This window comes from Carcharodon carcharias, chromosome 15 (genome assembly GCF_017639515.1).
Source record: "Carcharodon carcharias isolate sCarCar2 chromosome 15, sCarCar2.pri, whole genome shotgun sequence".
NCBI lineage: Eukaryota > Metazoa > Chordata > Chondrichthyes > Lamniformes > Lamnidae > Carcharodon > Carcharodon carcharias.
The window spans coordinates 16,425,550-16,453,319 of NC_054481.1; the positions used below are offsets into that span (position 1 = coordinate 16,425,550).

Here is a 27,770-nt window from a genome sequence, read left to right on the forward strand (position 1 = left end):
ATGTATCCGGCCGCCGGCTCTTGCGGCTGGGGGCCTTGCGGGGCTGCGGCGAGGCCCCCGACGGAGTGGGAGCGGGAGCGCTACTGCTCCTGCTCCTGCTCCGAGGCCGGCGGAGGGCCAAGCGCAGCCCGGCGGCCGCTGGCTCCAGCTCCGGCTCCAGCAGGGGAGGGGACATCCGCTGTGGGGAGCTGCAGCCAGAGCGGAGCCCAGCGGCTGGGTCGGGCGTACCCAGTCACCGCCGTACCCGTACCCGGCCCCGGCCCCGGCCCCAGCCCCGGGCAGAGGAAGCACAGCAGCCCGGAGGAGATCCGGGCGGCCGAGTGGGGCTGGGAGATCCTCCAGCGGGAACGGAAGGCTGCGGAGGAGAGCGAGATGCTGGAGAAACACGATCGGAAGGCAGCCGACGTTGCCCTCAAGTACATTCGGCCGGAGGAGTGCTTGAAGTACATGAGGGTGTGTGTGGATCCAGGTGAGGGAGGAGCAGCAGCAGCAGCAGCAGCAGCAGCTACCTTCAAACCCCCTTGTCCTTTGCTTTGTGTTATTGTCCACCCATCTTTTCAGGATTGGAGTGCTGGCAGCTTTATAACTTGTCCCTCCCTCCCCGTCCTTCCTCGGATTGTGTTAAATGTGTGAAATTGTAGTCAGCATCCACTTAGCCTCTGGGGGTGGGGGTGGGGATGGGATGAGATGGTTGGGGGGTGGGCGGGGGGGGGCGATATATTATCCCCACATTTGTACAGAACCAATGGATATGGGAAACACGAACAAAGGTGCCGCTTACTCTTGATGTCCATAAGCGAGACTTCTTGAGAAAGTACGAATAGTTTACCTGACATTTGAATCGACTAATCGTGTTTGCATTTAAATGCGAGCCCGCTTTTGTTTTCTATTGCTCCCCCACCCCACCCCCCCCACCCCCAGCTATCCTGGAAGATACGGGTGGATACATTCTGCTCGATGTTCTCAACTCGCTGGAATCAGAATACAGCATTGAACCTCAGGCAGTTCCTTCCACTATTACATGGAGAAGAGAATTTCCTGAAGTGATGCTCGGTGACTTGTCTGAGGAGGTGAGTTGATGATGTGCACGACAGTTCTCCTGTCTTTCCAAAATTGCTTTAGTTTTCAAATGCCCAGCGTGGGAGTTGGACCGTCACTTTTGCCACGCCGCACAGTGGTGACAGTATGACTCAGGTCCTCATCTGGCTCAGCATTGCAAGACCCCTTTGGGGGAGACTCTCTCACGCTGCTTTGTGCATGACCAAATAAAGACAGCCCACCTTTCATTTATATAGCGCCTTTCACAATCTGAGGGTATCCTTTACAGCTAATGAAATACTTGTTGATGTGTAGCCAGTGTTGTGAGGTAAGAAAGGTGGCAGACAGCATGCACACAGCAAGCACCCACAAACAGCAATGAGGTACGGTCATTATGGTCATTGAGGGATGTTAAGGAGGATGTGGTGCCAAATAATATGTTTGAAACAGCACAAGAGTCATTGGATGTCCTGAACACCTTTAAACTGAAGTTATGTTCTTTTTTTAAAAGTTGAGAAAGCAAATGTCTCCCACCTGTGCTCTCCGAACATTTCATATTGACCAGCTAACAGCAGAGCTCTTGTGAGTCTGCAAGCAGGTATCTTCAGGGTCCATTCCGAACAGTGACACTGCAGGTTTGCATCCCATTGTACGAATGGACACTGTTGCTCACTGCAGCTATTGGCCTCTGATGGGTAATGCAATGTCACCACAGCCTTAAACACTGCCATTGTTTGAAGAGTATTCATAACTCTTCTTTCTGTACTTGTAAAACATGTCGGGAACTACTGCACTGATTCTGTGAGCTCCTGCCACCCCCAACTCATCACTTTGCATAGATTTACACATCTCACATGGGACATTTTGTGTTATAAATGGCACAGGAAAATAATGAAATCTACTACAGTTGGAAGCATTCTTCCATGTTGTAACAAAAGGATAGCTAGACATGAGGAGAACAGAGGCACTTGTAATGTTATAGGATAGCTGGATGGAAACCAGAAAAGGGAGTTAGTTCCTGATTGTAGCAGTGGGAGGTCACTTTCAAAAAATGGCATTAATTTAAAAGAAAAATAATTCCTGCTAAGCTGACAGGGAATGCAAAGACCTTACAGGGTAATGTATCCAACCAAGTAATCTATGTTTGCCAAATAATGTTAGGGGATTTAGCATTCCCATTCTGGTGTCGTTTATGTCTGTAAGTGGCTATTCTTTAAAAACAAATCCTTATAATAACAGCCTAGTCTTCGAAACAAAACAAAATTTATCTAACGTTGTTCCTTCTAATTGCATTTTTTTTTCCATTTGACTATCATTCAGTTGCCTTAGCTCAGTGGTAATATTCTGCCTTTCTGAATTGTGTGGGTTCAAGTCCCACAACCAGAGACTTCAGCACAAAAGCTAGGCTTACACTTCAGTGCAGTACTGAGGGAGTACTTCCAGAGATGCTATCTTTTAGATAAATGTTAAATTACGGTCTTTTTTAGCTTCTTAGGCGGACAAAAAAAGATCCCATATGGTTTGAGGAAGAGCTGTGGTGAGGGGGGTGGGGGGGTGGAGGTACATTGTCCTGATAACAGTTCTCCCTCAATCAAAACCAATAAAATAGATTATCAGGTAATTTATCTCATTGCTGTTCGTAAAGCATTGCAGTGTTCAAATTGGATGCCACATTTGCTTACAATAGTGTTTGCAATTCATAAAATACATTATTGGATGTGAAGAGCTTTAGGATAAAAGGTACAATATAAATACAAGTTATCCCTTTCTTATTGTTGAGCATGGTCCTTCAGACAGGACATTCTCTATTCACCTGTATGGGTTATTTTGGGGTGATCATCTTGCTAAGGATGATACAACCCCCATCATTTTATAGTTGAGTCACTTTCTTCTTCTTCCCCAACATACAACCATGTCACTTCTCCCTGAAGAAATAATCTTACCACAAGGAACGACTTAAACCAGACTTAACCACAGGTTAATTTACAATCTGTCTGCTTTTTTTCTTGTACAGCAAAGGAAACATTTGCTGCACTGGTGCTATTTCCGTTTTTTGCTCTATTTTTTGAGGATCACAGCTCCCTCATTAGCAAATAAAATTTCAAAAACGTATTTTGAATGCCAAATTACTCCCAACAGCTGGAAAGTTATTTTTTTCCCTCATCCAGTGCTCCCACTCCCTATCTCCTAACTCCTCTTGCCACTGTTCTGTCCCATGGGCTTGGCTGGTTTTCTGGGCTATTGACATCAACACTGAAGCACTTTCTAGCAGTCATTACTCAGTAGATTTTAGGACTGAGCTTCCGGCTGTTTTTTTTTTTGTTTTCTTCAATGATTCAAGGGTGTTTGGGCAAATCTTAGCCACCAGTTGTTGTCCTGGGTACTGAATTTGTCCATGCCTCTGAGGCAGTTAACAGATGCCTTCTATACGTGAAAAGCAATTCTGAATTTTCCTCGGTTTAATTATTGAGCGATCTTGGAAGATTTCTCTCCATACTGGTGTGTTTAAATAATAATGGATGTCTGGCTGAACTCTACCAGGAATATGATAATAGGCGGGTTGATTAAAGAATGGATGCCTTTTGAAGTCTTTCATTTGGGCTGTCTTCACTCACAGTTAGTGCAGCTCCAGTATATTATTACTATTTAATGACAGATTGAGCTGTCCTTTTTCAATTTTCACAAGTTGTTAGCCTGGTTTCTGCAGTTTAGAGTTTGAAGCACACCCCACCACATCTGATGAAACACTGAGGAAAGCTGTAGAATATTTTCGTCAGGGTCTGCCCTGTAATCAGATAATCATCAAGGCATATTTTCAAACACGAATGGGATTTGAATCGGTGCATATTTGGTAACAAGTGATTTGTGCTTTCAGACTAAAAATATGTACAAATCCAAGGAAGAAAATCAAGTTTTGGTGCTGCTTTCACCAAATTACTTTCTCAAGATGGTCTGGTCACATAAACAGGTAAAGGTTAAAGTTCAGATGTTTAAGCAAATGTAGTTAACTGAATGCACTTTCACATTAGGGAATGTGTAAATTAAGATTTGCATTATACTATAATCATTAACCACAATATTTTCATCTTCTTTATTAAAAGTGGAAAAACAACCTCTACTAATGAGTCCAAGCTATGTGTTACAATCCATATAAAAATCTTTGAAAAGAAAAATCAACATAAACATGCTATTGTTTCTAATAATAAAATGGCTATTGGAATAAGTCAGTCGGGAGCACACAGATAAGATCTTTAATAAATAATCAATCACCTGTAGCATTGCACTCAGTGTCAGAGAATATAGTTCTGAGTCATACTTGACTCGAATCATTAACCGTGTTTCTCTCTCCACAGATGCTGCCAGACCTGCTGAGCGTTTCCAGCATTTTGTCAGAAAATATGGTCTGTCTCCGCTGTTCTTATGTTGCCGCTTCTGTCTCGTTTTCTCTACTTGCCACTTCTTTCTGCTTTTCCCTTTTCTTTTCTGTTGCCCTCTTTTCACTTTCCTTTTCCATTGCCCTCTATTTTCTTTCACATGGGAAGTGCTGCATGATGTGGCAATAGGCCAGGATTTTACTGATGGCAGGCGGGCTGGGATGGAGCCAGTCTCCACCCACGATTGGCTCTGCGCTGCCATTTTATGCAGGCGGGCCACTTAAGGCCTGCCCAGCGTGAATCGTGGCTCCCGAGATCAGCGGGAGGGAGGGGGGTGTGGGGGGCAATGATGGCCGGGTCCAATGGTGACCCGGCGGCTTGTTCAAAGACGGGGCAGGCAGCCGTCCAGAGGCTGCCACTGAAGTCGCACAGGAGGATGTTGGATAGCGTCCTCAGAGACTAGGGCAGGCAGGTCGGTGGGGGCATTCAGCCCCGAGGTTTTCGGATGAGTGCCTCGCTGCCCTCCTCGAGGAGGAGGGTGGCATGTTGCGAGATCCTTGTGCCAAGGGACGGGAAGAGGAGGCCCCCCTCACATAATAAAACGTGTCTGGGAGGAGGTGGCAGAAAGGGTCTGCTCCCACGATGTGGTGAGACGCACCCGGGTGCAGAGCCGCAAGCGGTTTATTGACCTCTTACGATCAGGAAGGGTGAGTACTGTGATGGCATGGGTCACTTAGCACAGCGGTTAAGTAGTCCCCACCCCCCCCACCCCCCCCCCCGGCACTCCCCTCCCGTCCTGTCCCCGCCCCCAACTCAATTTTGTTTTTGTATTCATTCATTCATTCATGGGATGTGGCCTTCTCTGGATGGGCCAGCATTTATTGCCCTTCCCTAGTTGCCCCTGAGAGGGTGGTGCTGAGCTGCTTTCTGTATCTGCTGCATGTGGTGCAGGAACACCCACAGTGCAGTTTGGGGGCAAGCTCCAGGATTTTGACCTAGTGACAGTGGTGGAGCATTGAAATATTTCAAAGTCAGAATGCTGAGTGACGTGGAGGGGAACTTCCAGGTGGCGGTGTACCCATCTATCTGCTGCCCTTGTCCTTCTGGGTGGTAGTGTTTGTGGGTTTGGAAGGTCTTAGAGTGTGAGTGGCAAATGTGATGGAGGCAGCATCTGGTCAAGGGGGTCAGCCCTGGCTGCTTGGAGTGAGTGTATGGAGGCTCCAAGGTCACGAATCAGATGAGCCCTGCAAGGTTTCCCTCAGGTTGGAGTGGCAAGGCTGCAATGGCAATGCAGGTACAGGGTGGACTAATCAATGCTCCTCTCTTCTTTCAGGAGAAGACTGCACACAATAGTGCAGAGTGGCTGCAGACCGGCGAAGGGCAGCCCCAGCTTCTCATCATAACCAGATACGAACAGGAGGCAATGAAGCCGGAGAGACGCCATGTGCCCAGGTCAACCAGCTGCGGTGCCATTGGGAGGTAAGATGCCATGCACTGAGGTCACAATGTCCGTCAGTGCAAACATTCCGCTGTTGACTGTATATCGATTTCAGCATCCAACATGGGTTGCCCATTGATAATGAAAGGAGGAGCGCATCCTGATCCGGGTGCCAGGCATGCAGATTAACAGTGTAATGACTTCTACTAATCGAATCTCCTTGTTCTTCCTTTCAGCCTCACCAGCGCATGCCAGGACTCAGGAGGCAGAGGGACCGCCGCTGACCCCTGAGGGCCCAGAAGATATTAACACACCAACGTCACATCCTCTCAGCCAGGCAGGCACCAGCACAAATACCAGCACCTCGGTGGGGATAAGATCGTCGGCTAGTATCTTGGTGCACAGCGGTGAGGGCAGTTCACACTCACTTGAGGTGCAGGCGGAGATAGAGAGTGCCCAGGGTACTGGCTGCCAGAGGAATGCTGAGACCAGGAACCTGCTCATTCGGTGGCTGATGATGTGCCTCTGGAGTCGTCCCTGAGGCAGCAGATGCTGGAAGTCCAGCAGGGTGTGCGGGAGGATCTGGCGGAGATACATGAGGGAATGCTTGCCATGGTCTCCATGATGGAGGAGTCCATGCTGAGCTTGAGCAATGCAATGACCCTCATGGCCGAGCGCACTGCCTCCTCCATGGAGAGAGTGGTGACTCTCATGGAGAGGCTCCTCCAGGAGAACAATCAGGGCTTCCTGGGGATGCGCTCGGACCTGCAAGCCCTCACAGCGGCATTGACCTCAGGTGGTCAGCATCAGTGTGAGAGATGGATTGGGCACCCAGTATCCCAGCTAGGTGCTTATTCATCAGTGATGAGCAGGGAGGTCCAATGCGACCTCACATTGGTGCATGAGCTGCCTTTCGTCTCTGTGAGCTCCTCTCAGGGCGCTCCGGATAATGGCAGCAAATCCTCTGCCAGTGACAGTGGCATCTGATGAGGCTGCAGCAACTGGGAAGATGCCAGCCTTGCCACCAGCTACTCCCAGTCGGGACCAGCACAGACTCCACGAGCCAGAGGACGTCCGCCAAGGTCATCAAGGCCAACAGGAGAGCAGAGTGAGCAGGCTGCCTCCAATGCTGGTGCCAGTGAGGGACGAGCACCTAGATGTAGCACCCGTAAAAATGAGCGTAAGGCACCTTCAGCACAACACGGGCTTATCACAAGTGATTTTCTTTTGCCCCACGTTTAAGTTGTTTTTAAGTTGGTGTGCTATTCAACACCTTTTAGAGTACTTTGATTTCTGTATGCAAGTTGGCAATCATTAAATGTTTTGGTTCTCAACAAGCCTCTGGGTGCTTCATTAGTTCTGCAGGTGAAGGGGAACCCATGGTGTTATGAGTGACTTGTTTGTCATTGAGCTTTATCAAAAAGGCACATAGTTAATGTTCTTGACCAGGCAAATGTTGCTCTCAGGTATCGAGTATCGAACCTGCAGTCCTGGCATGTGTTGAAGGTTCATCTGTGGTGGGCTAGCTGAAGGTTCATTGGATCAAAGCCTCCGGGGTCTCCCTACCTCCCTGGAGATTGCCCGGGTCAGTGTATACTCTCTCAGTGTTCTCTCGAACGTGCTTATCCTCGCACTCACTACTGGACTCATCGTCTGCAGCCAGAGCATCTGCATCTACATCTTCTTCCTCTACTACGTCCCCCCTTTCCAGTGCCAGATTGTGGAGGGCCCAGCATATAACCATCAGTTACACATAATCTGAGGGATACTGGAGTGCGCTCCAGGCATCAGAAGCACATCTTGAGAAGACTGATGGTTCTCTCTACTACTGCCCTTGTGGTGCCGTGGCTCCTATTGTACTGCTGCTCAGCTTCTGTTTTTGGGTGGCAGAGAGGTGTCATGAGCCACCTTTTGAGGGGATAGCCCTTGTCACCCAGCAGCCATCCATCCAGCCGGGCTGGAGCACTGATGAACCTCGACACTGGGGATGTCTCAGGATCTAAACATCGTGGGAGCTGCCTGGGTACCTTGCACAATCTTGCAGAATCTGCATCCTGTGATCACACACTATCTGCACGTTCAAGGAGTGGAATCCTTTCCTGTTGATGAAGGCTCCCATCTCACCCACTGGTGCCTTGATGGCCACATATGTGCAGTCTATAGCACCCTGGACGTGGAGGAACCCAGCAATCACAGCAAAGCCTCTGGCTCGCTCTGCTTGGCTGGCCTTGTCTGAGCGGTAGTGAACGAAAGTCAATGCATGCCTGAACAGAGCGTCTGTCACCAGCTCGACACAACTCCAGATAGCTGACTGGGAGACTCCACAAAAATCACCCACCAACCCCTGGAAAGAGCCGGAGGCATAGAAGTTGAGGGCAACTGTGACCTTCAGCACCACTAGCACAGGTGTCCACCCACACAGTCGGAGCTGATCTCAGGGCCGATCATCTGACAGATGAAGGTCACTGTCTCCCTGGAGAGGTGGAGCCTCCTTCGGCACTGCACCTCAGACATATTGAGGTAGCTGCATCGCTGCCTGTAAACCCTGGCAGCAGGATGGTGGCGTCTTCTGTGGCCCCTTCCGCCTTGACTTCCTGTTGGCCCTGCGCCCCTTGTACCTGCACCTGTCCTCGCACAGGTGGCTCCCCTGGAGGCTGAATATTGACTCCTGGCCTCCTCCCCCTTCTGGCCCTCTCCTCCTCAGAGGAGGTGCCTCCAGCGGAGAGCACAATCGACAGTCCCAGGGTAAGGGAAGGCTGTCTGATGCTTGCAAGGCTCCAAGTGTTATGATTCCTCCAGAGTCCTGAACTGAAGCCTGTTTTTTCTGTCAAAGCAGCTCTGAAGAGAATTGGAGTTGTCCTGTCCACACAAGCAAGCAGCAATAAGTTTAAAAACTAAAGTTATAACTACTCGCATTAGGGAACCCACTCACCCCTCTTATCCTGCTTGTGGATGAGGTTTTTTAAAAATGTGGTCTACCCGAATGCCCGTTGCGTCCATGCAAAGCGCTGAAAATCGCACAGGCTGCAAAAAATCATTTTCAATTACTGCCTCAAGGGCCTTAACTGGCCCATAAATTAATGGCGGGTGCGCCTTGGAACTCCGTGTGTGCCTGCCTGCCTTCTGAAATATTGCCATGGCGTGTGGTGACACTGGGACACACGCCCAACATCATTTTTCGTGTCGGCATGTCGGGCCCACTCACTCCTGCACTCCGACCTGAAAATTCTGGCCATAGTGTGCTGGGACAGGAACCAGCAATGATTGTGGATCTGCATTCAGATCCCCTTCCAATTCCCTCCATAATTGCCTGCTTCCTCCTTCACCTTCCCATTACCCATTCCCTTTCCCACCATCCCCTTCCCTTTGAACTACTTGTTCAGATGTCACTCAGTCTTTAAATCTCCACCCACTCCCCCATTCCCACTTGCTCCCACTAATATATTTCTGATAAACCCTGATAACTAATGACTCAATATTAACATGTATTAATGGCAGTGATTAATGTTTATTTAGCACAAATTAGACTTGACACTTTACAGTATCTGTGCAGTGTTTATAAGGTATAAGTGTTCTGTTACTCCATTATACCTTGGGTAAAATCCACAGAAAAGCCTTCACTTTCATCCTTGGAGTGTCTCTTGAATTCCCTCTGCTTTACACATCTTCTGTCTATATTAACCCCCTTTCTAGAATTTAAACTAGATTTTCAATAGATCAGTCATTGGCATATGATAAGATGGTGAGTGTAAAATTAAATAAATGCCTGTATGAAAGAGGCTACGCCCCTTTATTTTAAAAAATATGGCTTTTCAACTTTCAACTGACTGGAAATTTTGCCATTTGAACTGTGATATAGCAAACTGCTTAAAAATGCAAGGTCACATTCCAAGCCATTCTCAAGGCAGTGTGAAGAGAGAGACATTTCCTATAAGTCAGACCCCCCAATGAAACTCATAACTGTTTAAGGAGGAGACATTAAAAATACAAAGTACTGGATATTGAAACAGTGGCTGCCACAGAGAAACAGTCCAAACCTCAAGGAACTACACAATCGGAGAAGTATCACAAGGCAAGGCTGCCCAGCCACTTGAGAGAGATTGCATGTTACATGGTCGGTGTCAAGAAAGTCTTCAGCAGAGGAAACAGGCTGAAGGCTGCTCTCTCTCTCTTTTGGAACTAGCGTGTTGCCCAGTTCGAGGAGCCAACTCTACCGAAACAGAGCAGAGATCTGAGATTTTGTAATAATTGCTACATCATCTACATCTGACTGCATCCAAGAAACCAGCAATCCTAAATCAGTCACAACGTTTAAAATCTATGCCTCAAGGACAAGCAAAGGACTGTATATTCTTTTACCTTTTCTTAAAAATTGGACTCTAACTCCCCTTATTTCTGACACGTGTGTGTCTGAATGATTGCGTGAGGGCCAAATGCTTGACATCACATTTTTATTTTTCTCTGGTTTAGGGGGTTAATAAATTTGCTTTTTCTTTGATTCAAGAAAACCTTGCTTAATTGGCTACTTATTGCTCAAATAATTAAATACGTTCTGATTTAGAAAAGACTCTTCCTCGTGAAAAAGAAACATAAACCTTTGTTGTGATCAACAGAGGAGATTGAACAGAAGGGAGTCAGTTTGCCCCTTCTCACCTGGTTGTAACAAAATTGGGGGCTCGTCTGTGATTGTTCCCACAGACTGAACAGAGAATTGGTGTGGGGAAAGTAAATTGTTCCTTCAAAAGCAATTTAAAAACTGCAAAAGGTTTTCTTGGGTCTGAAATACTAAAATGTCCACATTCGATGTTAATGCTTTCATAGAACAGGAAGAGATAATTAGTAAGAAGTTAAGGGTACTCTCCTTAGAAGAATTAAAAGTTGTAGCTAGGCACTTAGAGGTGGAGTTCCACCCAAGCAGACCAGGCTATGGCTCTGACTGCAGCAGCAAATTCCTGTAGAGAAAAAATTCCCTTAGAGTTACAAGGATTTTTTAGCAGAAGGAAGAGTGGACGTATTTCCCCAGAGCAAGGCGAGTAAGCCTATAGTGATACCGAGGGATGCAAGGGCCAGCCAAACTCTGCTGCTGCGAAAAAGCATGACCTTTCCACCAGAGAGTGCAGTAAGTGACAAGGTGTTGGTAAAGGGTAATGAAGGAGGGTACATGCCCTTTTGCTTATACCAGGTGAACCTGGAATGCATCTTTGTGTCCAGACCGGTGACGGTGGAAGTTGTCCCCGGTTTGCCTGTGGACAGGGTTGACCCGCTCCTCGGCAGTGACCTGACGGGATCAAAAGTGATTGCATCCCCAGTAATCTCAGAGAAGCTGGCCGAGGTCAGAGAGACAAAATAGCTACAGGAGAAAAGTGCCAGGCATTTTCCCTGACTGTATGGTAACCCGGTCTACAGCCAGACAAACTCCGTCAAGGGGCACTGCAGACTGCCTGGTTATCCGAGACCTTTTCCAGGACTCCAGAGGACCCTAAGTAGGTCTTCCTCGATTGCGCCTCAGCAAGCCGACCCATTGTTAAGAAAGTTAGCTCGGGCTGCCCAAACTGAAGCTGAGGCAGAGGTAGTCCCTGACTGCGACTACATTAAAAATGAGGTGCTGATGAGGAAATGGAGACTCCCTCACAGACCTGCAAACGAGGTGTGGGCAGTGATCCACCACGTAATGCCATCGAGGTACCGTGGGGAAATATTAAAGCTCGCACATGAAATGCCAGTGGCTGGGTATGTTGGTATATGAAAAACCCAAGTCCGCATCAGCCAGAATATTTACTGGCCACACCTCCACAGGGATGTAGTAAGGTTTTGCAGAATCTGCCACACCTGCTAGGTTGTGGGAAAGCACCAACCTGCAATAAAACCTGTACCCATGAATCCCTTGCTGGCTTTTGGGGAACCATTCAACAAGGTGCTAGTGGAATGTGTGGAGCTCCTGCTCAAACAAAAGGGGCTACTAGTATACCCTTACCATCATGGATGTGTCTAGAGGCAATTCCACTGAGAACCATAAACGCCAAAAGAGTGATGGGGGAATTAACACAATTCTTTAACCTGTATGGAGTGCCCACCTAGATCCAAACGGATCAGGGCTCAAATTTCATGTCCTGAATACTCCAGAAAGTCATGGGTAACTTGGGTGTGATCCAACTGAAATCTTCAGTCTATCACCCACAGTTGCAGGGGGCACTAGAATGTTTTCAGGGTCTGATCAGGGCATACTGCCACAAGTACCCCCACAACTAGGTTCTCTTCTATTTGCTACCAGAGACGCCCCCAATGAGCCCACCACTTTTACTCCATTTGAATTGGTTTACAGACACCAAGTGAGAGGTCCTCCTGAAACTAATCAAGGAGAGATTTTTAGAACAGGAGGAAATCTTCATGTTAGACTACGTAACCGTGTTCTGTGAGTGACTCGTGAGAGCCTGTGGTGTGGCCCGAGAACACTTAACACTCTCCAAACAGCTATGAAGAAACAGGTAGACAAACATGCCAGTGCCTGAACCTTTCAGCCATGAGACTGTGTTATTGCTCCTACCAATACTGGGTGAACCCCAAAAAGCCTGGTTCAGCAGCCTGTACCTAGTGGCAAAGAAGCCTGTGAAAGTAAACTACCTAACTGACACCCCAGACTGCAGGGAAAAGCAAAGGCTGTGTCATATCAACATGATAAAACAATATCACAGCTGAGAAGGGGACAAGCAGATAACGGTCTGTCCAATAACAACAGACCAGGAGGATGAGAGCAACATTGAGGATGAAATGAACGGAGACGTGGGTGAGGCCCACATTGAACCCCCTACTGTCCGGCCAGCAAAAAACAGAAATTCTAGCGGAATTGGACACCATATTCGCCAGCCTAAATGCAGAACAGCAAAGGAGACCTGACAAGGCTACTCACTGCATTTAAAAACATCTGTAGAGACAAGTCAGGCTGCATCACTTTAGCTCTACATGATTTGGATGTGGGAGAGACCCCGTCCCATAAGGCAATATCCCTACTGCCTAGGTCCAGAAAAGCTGGTCAGTTTTGGGAGGAGATTAACTACATGCTGGAGAACCAACTAATAGAGCCCAGTAGCAGTAGCTGGAGCTCCCCAGCTGTGCTCGTGCCCAAGCTGGACAGCTCCACAAGGCTCTGCTGGGACCTGAGACAACTCCCACCCGATTCCCCACCTGGAAGACTGCATAGATGGCGTAGATAATGCAGCCTACGTTACAAAGATAGATTTACTCAAGGGATACTGGCAGGTTCCCTTGACCATCTGCACAAAGGAAATCTCTGCCTTTGTGACTCTGGATGGGTTACACTAGTGTCAGTTCATGCCATTTGCACTCAAAGGCTGATGAACTAGATAATGGCGGGCTTATCCAATTGCGTAGTGTACCTGGACAACCCCCTAGTGTACAGTGACCCTGGGAAAGTCACTGAGAGCAATTGAAAGCCCTCTTCCAGAAATTACAGTCAGCTGACCTAGTGGTCAATCTCGCAAAGAGCGAGTTCGCCAAGGCTCAGGTGATCTACCCAGGACATGTGCTGGATCATGGACAAGTACTGCCCAGAGTTGCAAAGGTACAAGTAGTAGTAGTGGTGTTTCCCATTCCCACAACAAAATAGGAAATCATGAGAATTTTAGGGATGTTCGGGTTCTACGGCATGTTGGCTCTGCTGACAGAACTACTACAGAAAAAGCAAAAGTAATATGGACCAAGAAATGGCAGACAGCTTTCAAGAAGCTGAAAGCTATTTTAATAAACAAACCAGCGTTAGCTGCTCCAGACTTCAAGCATTTAAAGTAGCCATCAATGCTACTGACCTCAGGGTATCAGGAATAGAGACACCAATCAAAAACCTGAACATCAGAAATGGTATTCCATAGTAGAAAAAGAAACCCTAGGTTTATTACTGGCTTTCAAACGCTTTGAGATATATGTCTGAAAGAGAGACCGCAGTCTATACTGATCACAACCCTTTGATCTTTGTGGAGAAATTCAAAACTCAGAATGCAAGGTTGTTCCTTTAGAGTATTTCTCCAGCCATATCACCTAAAAATCATCTACATTGCAGAGAGATCGAATGTGATTACGGATGGTCTGTCCAGAGTGTAAAGAATGATAGAACTGATGGGATAATCCAGATCAAGGCTAAGAGAGTGATTTTTTTTTCTTTTGTGCTTTTACACCTTGAAACGAAATGAGAGTGAAATTCATTTCATTTTTTTTTGTGATGGGAAGGTGTCACGAGGATATGCCTGTTTATTTTTGAAAATATGACTTTTCAACTAATCAGAAATTTTGCGATTTGAACAGACAGAGCAAACTGCTTAAAAACGCAAGGTCACATTCCAAGCGATCCTCAGGGAGTGTGAAGAGAGAGAGATACTTCCTATAATCCAGACACCCATTGAAACTCGTAACTATCTACAGAAGAGACATTAAAAATGAAACAAAGGGTACAGCCAGATAAACGCCAAACCTCTTGGAAATACACAATGGGTGATGTATTTCAAGTCAAGACTGCCTGGCCACTTGAGAGAGAGAGATTGCAAGTGACACAGGCAGTGTGAAGAAAGTCTTCAGCAGACGAAACAGGCTGAAGGCTGCTCACTCACTCTCTTTTGGAACAAGTGTGTTGCCCGGTTCGAGAAGCCAACTCTACCAGAAACCTACCAGTGAACAGAGATCTTGTAATAGTTGCAACATTTTCTACATCTAACCGCATCCAAGGAACCAGCTAACCTAAGTTAGCAGCAGCAATTAAAACCTAGGCCTCAAGGACAACCAAAAGCCACTTAACCATAAATTCCTTCATTTTTTCATTGGGCTCATATTGCCTTATTTCTGGTGTGTGTGTGTGTGTCTGAATGATTGCATGAGGGCAGAATAATTGGTGTCAACTTTTTATTTTTTTCAGGTTTCGGGGTCAATAAATTTGCTCTTTGTCTCCAAAAAATGTGTTTGATTGGCACCTTATTGCTCAGTTTAAATAGTTAAACACATCCTGATTTGGAAAAGGCGTACCCTTGTGAAGAAAATAAACTTCAACCTTTGTTGCGACCAACCGAGGTTGAACAGAGGGGAGCTGGTTCACCTCTTCTTACCTGGTCCTAACACCTCACATGCAATGCCCCTTTTTGCTCAGGTTTTGGTGTTCTGATCATTTGCTTATTTTGACTGTCGAGGCTGTTAACAGCTGCAGCTGTTTTAGACTGGAGATATGGCATCCTTGACAACTAATAACAATAGTAAATTATCCCAGGCTTTAGCCTAGAAACCAGTCCTCCCTTTTTATTCATAGCATTCAAATGAGGCTAGCCTAGCTCTCTCTTATGTGCTTGTTAGTGGTTAATGTCCAACTGAGCTAAACTCAGTTTGTGATTTTACTATGTCAGTTCTCTCTTTGTGTTCTGAAAGTCTTTTAAAAAGACTGATGGTTGTGAATTCGTAAACAGTGCAATTAAAGATGTATTAACCTGATGTATTAGCATTGTATGCACTTATACACACACACACAGATATGCACTTTAAGCAAACTGACCCTCAGATACTTGGGTATCTCACACCACTATGGGTAGATAACGAAAGGCTAGAAGGCCTCTCAACCAGTTTCTCTTCCACATTCCGCCCTTCTGCTTTGCCTTTTTATTGGCTTGCCTCAAATCTTCAAAGTTCAACTTGTGTATTTCCCCATTCTAATTTTAATTTCAAAAAGAAACAGCTGTTTGATTTCTTGTATAATCACTCTCTTCCTCATGGATGCTAGAAATTAAACATCACTTGGTGTAAGCTATTAGAATTGGCTTCTTCTAACTGTCAACAAAACACAGTAAAGGAAACTATCTGGCTTCAAATTTTAACTATGATGGTTAAAACCTCATTTTGGACATTAGAAATTTCAGTTCTTGAGAAAAAAAAAGGTTGGATTAAAGAAATTTTCAGAAAGCATTGAGAGACTTAGTGGAACCCAGATTGCACCAAGTGCCAAAAGTGTTTTCCATCATCAATAGCTATTTGAATTTATAAATGGATAAAAACAGGCAAATCTGCTTTATGTATTATGGAGGAGAGTCAAGGACTCAAATGACAATTTAAAAAAAAAAAATCACTTGGAAAAGCTGGTGCATTACTTTCCTGTATTCTATTCCTTTGGTAACTTAAGGGTTAAAATAAAACACCACCACACTACTATTTATGAAACATTTCTATTTTACAGCATCATTTTAAAGCAATTTTTTCTTCCTTTGTCAGAAAATGAAGGGCATTTTCACTGAAAACATTTGTGAAACATTTGATAGCTTTATAATGAGAGTACTGGACAAGCAACTTCGTAGAGCAGCCACATTAGCGGTCATTGGATTGGATACTTACACAAGGTAAATGTGAACTAAACTGGTGGCTTTGTTGGCGACTTGTTGCCAAGTTATAGGACACACGTTCCACACTTAAAACTGAAACAGAATAAACATTTATTTCAGAAATTTTGACAACTTTTTTGTAACTGGGACATCTTCCACTTTCATGCTTTTTGGGGCTGAAGTTTGACTTGTGCTCCATAAAGCGGTTGAGGACATTTTCCATAACTCATGATCTTTGCTTGTTCCTATGTTGGGGTCTATGTACAATGGAGAGTTTCTGCTTTTCTGACAATGAAGAATGATTGATATCCTTTATACCCCCAATCCCCTGACTCTGTTTCCTCCTTTTCTGCTAGAATGGCTATTTGACAATTATTTTGCTGAAACAAGGACCTTTCTCTTCTGTCTGGTGCAGTATTATGCCACATGATATAATCCTCCACTGAATCATAAGGGAAGAACTTTTTCTTGGATTAGGCAGTTTCATCTGTACAAGTTAATATAGGTACAAAACAAAAGAAGATAAAAACACAGCTAAAACGTTACCAAAAAATATACACACTACAACAACTTTGTTAGCAAGCCCCAGCAAGCTTTTTGATGGAGACTAAGAGCCAGCATATTTAAAGCAGCTACCCTGAAGCATGGCGATTTTGAACAACTAGAACAGACTAAAACTGATTAGGAGAAAGGTACATTAATAAAATGGTATATTAATGAAATGTTACATTAGAATATTTCCTCTTGTAAAGGAAGCAGAATAGGTAAGTTAACAAATAGCAAGTTTGACTATTTTTAAACACTGAACTTGCTACTGTTAATTAATAATTTTAATGGGTCCAAGCTTTCTCCCCCCACAAGTGGGATTACAAATTCAATGCAGTCAAATGCAGTCAGCTTTCTTCATACCTTAGGGCTCTCCTGGTCAAGAGAGGTCCATCAAGCTTCCAACATGTCATACACGTGACCAAATTAAGTAAATATTATTTCATATTGTAAGCAATTGTAAAGTGCCAATTTATAAATAGAATGTATAATCATGAAAAATAACAGACCAGTTTTAAGCCAACATGCACAACACTTGCAGGAAATGCCATGAAACGTGGTTACAGACCACAGGAGAGGTGAGTTTTGTATATTTTAGTGATCATGCAATTGAACCCCATTATTTTCCTCCCATTGCACCCCCCCCCACCACCCCCCCCCCCCAAGTCTCCAATATTTTAGGATGTAAATGCAAGTAAGCCCAATAGACCCGAAGGTCCAAGATTTGAATTTGTGCCGAGTGAAAGCAACACATTTGGGTCCAGTTTCTGCATGCTATGGAACAGGGATGAATTAGGGTTCCCGCTCCTGTTTTCAACTTACATGTCGGAAGATGATAGGCTCAGGTGCAGTTGTGACAAGATCCATGATGAGATTGTCTGCCCATATCATACAGGGAACCATACAAAAGTAATTTTGGGTGCAAAAATTGGCGAGAGGAAGGACAAGTTGATTTTTAGCACAGGTACACTTAGCTCAGTAACTAAAGTCTTCTGCATTGAAAGTGCATCTTTGCACAAATAACAGTCCTTAACTTTGAACCAAGGCAGCCACCTCTGAGGACATCCCTTTCTATGGAAAATCCCCGCTCTGATATATTTTAGAGACTGATTTTATTTTGAAACTCTTCGGACTGATGTGTTGCTGGAACCACAGGTACCTATTCATTTAGGCTTGTATATAAAGCACCGTTTGGCTGCCTCCCAGAGAATAGTAATTGTTTTCTTAAACTATTTAGGGAAAAAGGGCTTTACAGTCCTGTGAAGCGACCGAAGAACTCAGAAAGTAACAGGGTTGAAGATTCGGAGTCTTGGGTCAGCAGGGAGCTCGAACTGACCTGTGCAGATTTGGATGAGGTCTGTATTTGCATTTTTGCACCTGATAATGTTTTCCCAATAACAAATGAGGATCCCCTGTGCTATATCATTAGGTGACTCGATCCTCTCTCTCCTCCACCCCGATCACTGACACCCAAGCTGAGAAGGCTGTGGACCGCAGGAAGATATCAATGGACTAGTCAGATGAGCAGAAAGTACCAAATTGAATTCCAATCAGGAGAAGTAGTGAGAGGTAATGCATTGGGGAGGGTAAACAGTATAATGTACAGTAAATGATAGGATGCCGAGTAGAGGTATCTTGGGAGTCTATGCCCACAAATACTTGAAAGTAGAAAGGCAGGTAGATAAAGAGGTTAAGGCATATGGGATACTTTCCTTTGTTGGTCAAGGCAGAGTACGAGAGCAGGGTATTTATGTTTGAACTGCATAAAAACACTAGTTAGACTCCAGCTAGAGCACCATGCACAGTTCTGGTCAGCACATTACAGGAAGGATATGATTGCACTCGAGAGGACAGTGGAGGTTTAGGAGGCTGTTGCTAGGAATGGATACTTTTAGCTATGAGGAAGGATGGGATATACTGGGGTTGTTTTCTTTGGAACAGAAGAGGCTGAGCTGAGATTTGATTGAGGTGTATAAAATTATGAGGAACACGGTAGATAGGAAGGACGCATTTTCCCTTAGAGGAAGTCAATAGCTAGGCTGCACAGAGATTTAAAAATAATTGGTTGAAAAATTAGAGGGAAGTTGAAGTAACTTTTTTTACCCAGAGGGTAGTGGGGTTCTGGAACCTACTATCTGAAAGGGTAGTCGAGGGCATTTGAAGTGCTGTAACCTTCAGGACTTAGAGAGGGAAAATGGGATTAAGCTGGATAGCTCTTTTGTGGCCAGCACAGACTTGAACCAAATGACCTTGCATGGCATAAATTATCTTACATCAGATGGCTTCTTAGAGTTAACTTTAGTCCATTCTTTTGCTGTGAGCTGTATACATAAAGCATTCAAAATGTCAATCATTTGAGGAACAGTCAGCCTTGAATAAGACTAGATCTTTTTCACAACAATCCTTATTTGTTCAAGGCCTCACAAAAATTAATTTACTTGCTTTCCTCAGAATTCCATTTATCCTACGGTCTTTAAACACTCAAATGCAGCCTCGCGTTGATTTGATTTCAACCTATTCTTTTAAAGGCAATATGGATTGTAGTCTTGTTATGTACAAAGTTCCATTGAAACGCAGTATACTTCCAGTCTGTGCATATCATACTCTTCTGACTTGTAGTGATCACAGATTTAAAAAGGTAAATGTAATAACTTGTTTTTAAATGAGGAAAAAAATTGTACTGATGAAAAAAAAGTCCAAGTTTTTCATCTTGCACTAATCAGGACACTTGCAAGAATACCAATATAAAAAGGGGGAAAACAACAGTTTAAACTGCATGTGAAGAAAGTGCTGATTGGTTGGCAAGTAACATTGCCATGGCGCTTGCACCACTGATGGTGACTGACAGTTAACTGCCAAGCATTGTTTGAAATTTAAACCAGGCAACTTAACCCTGAGTCGTCAAGGTATTGCCCTGAGGAATGAGTCAGCAAATGGCTGTCACTTATTTTGTTTAGCTGAAACAGGCGCAATGTACATGTTCTTTCAGTCTGCAAAGAATAGGGCCCTGTGTGTTAATAGGTAGCTTCCAGTATATGCAAATGCAAGTCCAACTGAATCTTAAGTCGGTTTTCAGTATAATTCTTAGCACAGAGGATTATTTAGCAAATGTTATCCAATTGCTGAATCATATCTGATGTTGGACAGTGTGTTTTGAGTTTTGCAAGCATGGACTGGTTGGGTACAGTCTGTACCCTGCCCATTGCAAATAGTGGCTAGGATATGCTGTTTGATATGATCCGCCAGTCTTTGGGACATATGGCCTACATACCTAGCATCACATTACTCATTTTGTGATAGGCAGAATGGCTTTTTTGCTTGACAGCAGCATCCTGTTAATAGTGGAAAACACCACTCGCGTTGCTACCGCATAGTATGGAGCGTGAAAGAGCTAGTTTTCTCTGTCACTCAAACCTTTGAGACACGTTGCCCTTCCAGGGTAATCTGAGAGAGACAGGGCACTTTAAGGCTGAAAATGACAGCCTTAGGCTCTTTCACAAGTTTGCGAGATATACAGAGTGAAATGACCTGATCAGAGTAGCCATTATCCTGCAGGATGCCTTTGATGCACCATATTTCAGCATCAAGCTTGCATGGTGAGCAAATGGCTCAACAGTGTAAGAATCCCAATGTGTATATTGGTCAGTGAAGGTAGGCTCACGGTAGACCATGGTAGAGTGTCCCCTGGCAGATTTCTCAATTAGTACTTCAAGAAAGGGGAGTTCATGTGACTGCTTGGCAGTTAACTGTCAGTCACCATAGTGGTGCATTTGCCATGGCAACACCACTTGCCAACGAATCAGCACCTTTCACATACAGTATAAGTTGTTTTCCCCTTATATCAATATTCCTGCAAATGCCCTGATGAGTGCAAGATGAAAAGCTTCAACATATCTCTTTTCAGCAAGAGAGAAGCTCTATACTACCAAATGAAAAAGAATTAGATTACCAAAAGGTGGAAGTGCAAGATAGAAGTATCTTCTGTGTAGGCAAGTAGTTTAAAAAGTATCTACATTACCATGTTAACATGCAAGCCCAGCAACCATTTTACAACCAAAAAAGCAACATGGTTGACTCCTAAAATTTTCTGAAGTGTTCCAACAAGTGACCTGGTTGCTACCAGTGATTCTTGAACATCAGTTACCTTCTTAGTGCAGTGAGGGATGGGCAATTGCTGGTGGGACCCAGATCCTGAAAAAAAGAAATCCATATTCTGAGCAAGGCCTTATGCTTGGACTATAACACTGGTACTAATTCTCAGACTCTCTGACCCACACCCCCTTTAACCATGGCTTTCCACTTGGAGCACAGAATCAGTGATTTGAACTGATATTCTTTAGACTACCACATTGCTTTTATAGATAGTATTCATGTATCAAACCTGAAGCAGGTTGAAATATATATCATTACTTAATCTGCAACAAGATGCCTAATGATGCACAAGAGATGCAAGTTGAGTATTCACAACACCCAATTGCTTTAATTTTGTATAGCCATTTGTCTGGTTTAGAATCAGCCCAGATTGCTGGCAGGCACATCAAGCAGCCAATAAATTGCAAGTATTTATGACAACAAGGGTCTTTAAATCACTCCATTTGAAATAAAATTGCTAGTAATATTTGTGTTTCCGCAGATGGAAGTGAGAAATGACAGCAGCTTCCTTTCCATCTTGTTTTGATCTGGCTCTTGTCCAGCTTGTCTTTTTCTTCTGTTTTTTGTTCAGGTGCAGGTGGCCCTACAGTTGCAAACGCACACAACAGTTTGGTTTTTAGAGAACTGGCAACAGTTTGCTGATCATGTTGCAACACTTACAAAGGCAATAGCTCGATGCCCTTTCAAGTAAGTTAAACTTCACTATTTTAAGTACAGATATTCGCCAACAGCGAAACAGAGAAGTCAAGGTGCCATTTTTCTTTAAAAATAATATAGCCACTTGGGAGAATGTAAACTTCTGTTTCGCACAAATTGAAGCTTAACTTTCATTTTTCAGAAAATGACTGGTAAACTCATTTAGGGTCATGAGGTCCATTGTGGTGACATTGCTGCAGAATTTGAACCAGTGCCATAAGTATGCAGGACAGATGTCAATACAGTAAGATCAAAATCACTGCTGAAGAGTCAACTCCAATGCTTTTTCTATTCCTATGCTCCATTAATGCTGGTGTACCACAAGGAAATCTTTGTCTGACAACATTGCGTTGAGGGAAGAAACTTAAACAAATTTCTAAGCAACCCAAAACCCTGGCTTTGTTAATTTGCCCAAGTAAACCCTGGCTTATTCAGTGAGATTCTTCAGTTGATCAGGGAGGAATATTTAACCATTAGTCAAACAGTTGATCAAGTAGCAAGCAATTCTTTTCTTTCCCCCACGAGTCATAACATCTAGTCCGAACTCTTTTATCTTTGATATGTTTCACACCAACCTGCTGACCACATACACGATCACAATAGGTGACTTATTTACAGTTGTCAATTCTGCTGCTCAGATGAGAGTTTATAGAGTTAGCTTTTCAGATTCATTCCGTGCCGCATCGACATTAAAAGATCAATTCCAAATGCAAAAGAAAGTGATAGAAATGTGTTCTCAAGAAGAATTAAACTTTTGGAAAAAAAAAAGCAACTTCTTTTGACAAGAAATTCTTGTGAAAATAATTTTGTTTAGAAAGCAGACAGAGAAAATGACCTTCTCCTTCTGCCCTGATGGGACGTGGTCCACTGGTGTGAAAGTGGATAAGGATGGAAAGGGCCTCCTGAAATTATGGAAAAAACAGCTTCAGCAGCTCAACAGGATCACCCAACCAGTGGCAATGGCTATAGCACAAGCCTATCCTACACCAAAGCTGCTCTTACGGGTAATGGCAGCTAGAGAATATCTGCCATTTCTTCTTCTCCTCATTATTCATATCTATGCTAATATTTTCCTCTTTCTTCCCATCTACACTAATATTTTACATTCTTCATCCTGCCAAGCTGTTAATTTACAGTCAAACCTCAATTATCTGCAATAGTTTCCATGGAATTAGCTCCAATTCCTGGTGGCAAACTAAACCTTTGTTTTGAAATAAATGTCTCCCTCAGATTTAGTCTCTTGATCCAGCTAGGTAAGTATCTGACGGATAATTATCCAAGCCTCTAATTTTAAACTTTAGGCTAAGAAACCAGGAATTATACCGCAAGCCATTTTCCCAAGGAGATATATATAATTAAAAAAAGGAAAAATGTTGGTCTTGCCTATAAATGCTAGAAAATGGATTGGTTAATTGAAAAGAAGTAGGAGGCGGTGGCCATTCAGCTTTTCAAGCCAACTCTACCATTCAATATCATGAGTGATCCAATCAGAATCTAGAAACAAGTATAGGGGTGAGGAGGCTCGGATGTTCAAAGTTTAAATTATTCAATTATTCCAATTGACAGCAATTGATTGTCATAATTAGTTAAATCCATTATTGTTGAGACATGCAACTACCAGGATGATAGAAGGCAAACTAAATGGAAATTGTCTCCTGCCACACCCCCACCAATCTAGAAACTCCCATGGTCCTACTCCTCCTCCATTTTGGGGGATGGTTGAGGTTCTACTGTATTTTCATTGTAAGTCAGTATATACACTAATAAAAATGCTTCTAAAATTGTTTAATTTTCAAATATACAATTTAATATACATCCATCAAACTGTAAACAAATAATGTCAGGATGAGTCATTAGCAAAGAAAATAGCCATTTCACTGCAAGGCCATGTGGCAAGCAGGGACATAGAATTTTGCAGCACAGCACAGCATAGCCATTGAGCCCATAAGAAATCAGAGATGCCCAAGTCCCATTGCCCAGATCAAGTTTTTCTTACCTTTTGCAAATATTTATCCGCTTCCCGTTTAAATGTTATTATTGGATTGTGCTTCCCTTAGCATTTCTGGTAGGGAGTGCTGTGTCTAAGAACTTGCTCCATTTAAAAAAAAATGATCTCCTAACCTTGTCCTTTTGGTGATCATAAATTTATGCTCTGCAGCAAGAGCTTTCCCCCCTCTGTACATGATCAAAATCCTCGATAACTTCTAACTTTTAGTTCTCAACTTTTTGTTCCAACAAAGAGCCCTATGGTGTCACCTTATGGAATAAGACAATGCCAGGTGTTAGTGGCTTTAAGTAAATGTCATCCATACCCTCTCGATGGCAGTGATATCCTTCCTAAAAGAATGACATCTAAAAACGGACTACAATACTCCACTGAAGGCTTTCATCAGTACAGGTTAAGACTTGGCTCTGCTTTTAAAGGTTTCATTTATAAAACATGGAATCAGATATTTTTACTTTCCCACCTATCTACCATTTGGAAATATTTATGTATCTGAACTCCGAAATCTTTCTCCTTAATTCATTGAGGTTCTACCATCCGATCCATGTTTTGTTTCTAATGCACCATCTCATTTTTCTTCAAAATTCATACATCTGTTGCAGATTGCAAACTTGCACTCTTGAAATCATTTGCAGTACTATAAAACAATAGTTTACAGAAACTAATCAAGCTCAATGCCTATACCAGTTTTTAGTCTAGTCTTTAGTTAACCAGTCTAGTACCAGTTACTAGAGCATCCAAAACTATATCCCACTCCCTGCCCTCCCCCAATATTTCAATTTATCCAATCTTCAAGATTGGAATGGACTTTACTTCAACTATCTGCATGAAAGAAAATTGTTCTAACCTGTCACTTAGTGAACCTTGGTCAAATCTGCAACTAGAAGAAATGGTATCTTTCCATTCATCCAAATGTATAAAAAGAGACAGGAAAAGACCACTTGGACCATCAAGCCTGTTCCACACATTCACTGAGCATCATGACCCTCATGCTCTGCACCCACCAACATAACATGAATTAAGAGTAGGCATATAGACCATTGAGCCTGTTTTCAGCCACTCAACAGGGTGGCTCACTCAAACACGCTCTTTTACATCAACTACCCTATCCCTTGTTTCCTTAGTGTCTCCAAAAAAAAAAAAAATCACTCAGTCCTGAATATACAAAAATCAATTAAGCATCCATAGCCCTCTGGGTGCAGAAAATATCCTATGCTATTTCAGGCCAAGAAATCTGGGAAATTCTTCTCCAATCCCCTAAAACAATCAAAAACAAGTGCAGATTATCACAATCATGAGACAGATTGTCCCATACCCACCAGCCTTTTACAAGGCTGTGATATCAATCACAGCTTGGAAGTCAACCAACTTGCAGTGAATCTGCACTCATTGCACAAACTATCAACTTGTTCCATAAGATCAATGGCCTTCTGTGAAGAGAGAAAACTCCCGACATCAAACCCAGTTGCACACTAAGTTAGAGAGTTATCTGGTTCTCCTTAACCTAATTTAAAAGCTACATGGACAAAAGCTAACCCTAATTTATTTTGAAACTGACCTCAAATCACATCTTCCTAAAGTCTGTGACACCTCGGGTCTTTCTCCTTTCAATAGACTTCAGTTTGGAATCTTGCATGATTCACACATACAGGATGTTAGCCCTAACCAGGGTTGGACCAGATATGGGTTATTCCTCTCTGACTGTAGTTTGTCTCTTTTTTTTTAAAAAAAGCTTACACTTACACACATCTTTGCATTATTTGTGAAGCTGCAGACAATTCCTCCAGTGCCTTTATCCAGATCATTAAAGATTGTGAAGAGCAGCACAATAGTCTTCAACAATTAAAACCAATCCATTTCAAAAGCTTCCATTAAACATCCTCTTTGCCTTCTCTGCTCTAGTGAAAATAGTTGTTGCATCTGAAGTCCCTCAACTATAATTTCCCATCCCTCACTTTAGTGAATCTGCACTGTGTCTTTGCAAGCTATTTTATGACATGTTATTTTGACAATAAGGTGGCCAAAAGAACAGCTGTGGCCCAATTCAGGGCTTGTAAAAGAAAATGCATGTTTTCCCTAATCAGTTAGCCACACTATTTTGACATTGTGACCGATAGCAGAATCCAGAGCTTTAACAGAGAAAAAGTGACCCCCCACCCACTAACAGATATTTTGAGATGCATTCTGTATCTTTGCTATTTTTGTCTTCAAAAACGCTTCATCTTAATTATCTCCACTTTCCACCTATTACGACCACCACCTTGCATTACTGCTGGTTTTTAATTCATGCATTCTCTGCCTTTGGCTTTTTTCCTGCTCGATATTTTCTGTACTTGGCTTCATTTTCTTCTGTTATTTCATTTGAAATTTGTCATGCATCTTTTTAATTTTTTTAAAAATTAGTTCTCTACTCCAGTAGCAGCTCTTTGGCATTCTGCATTTTGGGAATATGTTTAAATTTGTACTGTGAATATAAATAAGATTTTCCATCATTTGTCCATTGTTTTATCCGCACATTGATTCTAATTTTTTTTAGATCATGCATGTTTATCTTTTGACTGTTTCTGTTCCTTGTCAATAATAATCAAATCTCATCTTCTATGGTCAGTGTTTCGTTGATCTCCTATTCTTGCAATGACGTACTTGGCCCATTTCAAGTTTAAGAACTAAATACAGCAGTCTCTTGTTATGACTGAAAGCATCCTGGTTGAGAAAGCGTTTTAGGCACATTGCAGAAACCCCATCACTTCTTAACATTTCTATTAAATATTACCCCAGTTTATCTTCAGATTGCTAGTCACCCATTATCTTAGCCCCAGCTCTACATCTTTAACACTAAATCGAAACACTGCAGTTGTTGGAAGGCCAAAATTAAAAAAACAAAATGCTGAAACGTTCAGGTCAGACAGCATCTGTGGAGGGAGAAACCAGTAAATGTTCCAGATCATGACCACCCTTCTTTTGTGTTTTCATTTTCATCTTTCTAAATTTGCCTAAATTCTCATATCCCCTTTCCGCTGTTCCCAATGGAACAATCATTCCCATATTCCTTAACTTCAGCATTTGTGCCATCCCCTTTTCCATTTCTATGTTCCATCAATTCCAATCTGTAACCGTTAAAACATTGGTGAATGTTACAGTTTTATGCAGGCAAAAAAAAATGGTGCTTCTTAAAAAAAGATTCATTCACAATTGTACCTTAACATTATGCATTTAAAAGGCTTATAGACAGTGCGCCACAGAGTGGGAGAAACAGAATCTTCTATCCGAGGTTAAAGTGTATGCTGCAGGAAAACGTGTGGATCGACGAGTTGGACCAGACATTTCACGCAGGTTGTATATTTTCATGACTTCAGAAAATTCTGACATAGTTTTGGACAAAAGTGGTTAATTACATAGATCAGTGAACTTACTCATTTTACCATCTGCCTTTATGAACAGTAAACTTTTTAAATATAGAAGAGTTAGCCACTTCGGAATAGAATTTGTACGTGTTACCTGATTATAACTATGTTACTCAGTCTAGAGTTAGACATTGTTAGTAGCACTTGAAACCTTTTGTACTGTGTAAAATTTAAACTAGTTTATTTTATTAACCTAGTACTATCTTTTAGCTTTCATTTCTAACACTGGATAAACAAATGATTTGTGAGCAGGACGTCAACACAAGCAAGTTTTAACATTTCCATTCTGCATATTCAATAATATACAACACAGCATGACTGCACTAATGTGCTCATCACCATAGCGACACACAATTAACATAGCGAATACACCAAAGCAGCATACATAGAATTGAGTACATTCTGCTCAAACTACAATATTTTTTAAAAATCAAAAGGTCAGTAGGAGCAAGACATGGAAATGAAGAACGAACTTGCATTTATTAGGACTGCCGATTAGTTGGTCATAGTAAAGAAAATCCACCAGAGTCACACAATAATTGCTCAAGTTACCACACTGAGCCTGTGACTGATGTGCAAGTCCACATTAGAGAGGAAGAGCCAGAAAAAAAGATGCACATGGCAAAGCAGTACAGGTTTGATCAGTCACGGACAATATTCAAAGCAGCAAAGGAAAATGGTGTGTAATTTTAACCCAACCTGCCAGGCAAACCAACCACCAGATGGAGGTTGCACTCTCAAATGCACTCAAGTGCC

General features: G+C 43.1%; 1 protein-coding gene across 1 annotated transcript; it reads left to right on the forward strand.

Moving 5' to 3' along the window:
- On the forward strand, positions 1 to 27,001 carry LOC121288339 (probable crossover junction endonuclease EME2). The gene is made up of 8 exons (XM_041206892.1): positions 1 to 469; positions 922 to 1,070; positions 3,914 to 4,006; positions 16,105 to 16,229; positions 17,995 to 18,112; positions 21,481 to 21,596; positions 22,420 to 22,609; positions 26,831 to 27,001. Exons 1-8 carry the CDS (start codon positions 1 to 3, stop codon positions 26,999 to 27,001), a joined length of 1,431 nt encoding a protein of 476 aa, XP_041062826.1.
- The last annotated feature ends 769 nt before the right edge of the window (positions 27,002 to 27,770 follow it).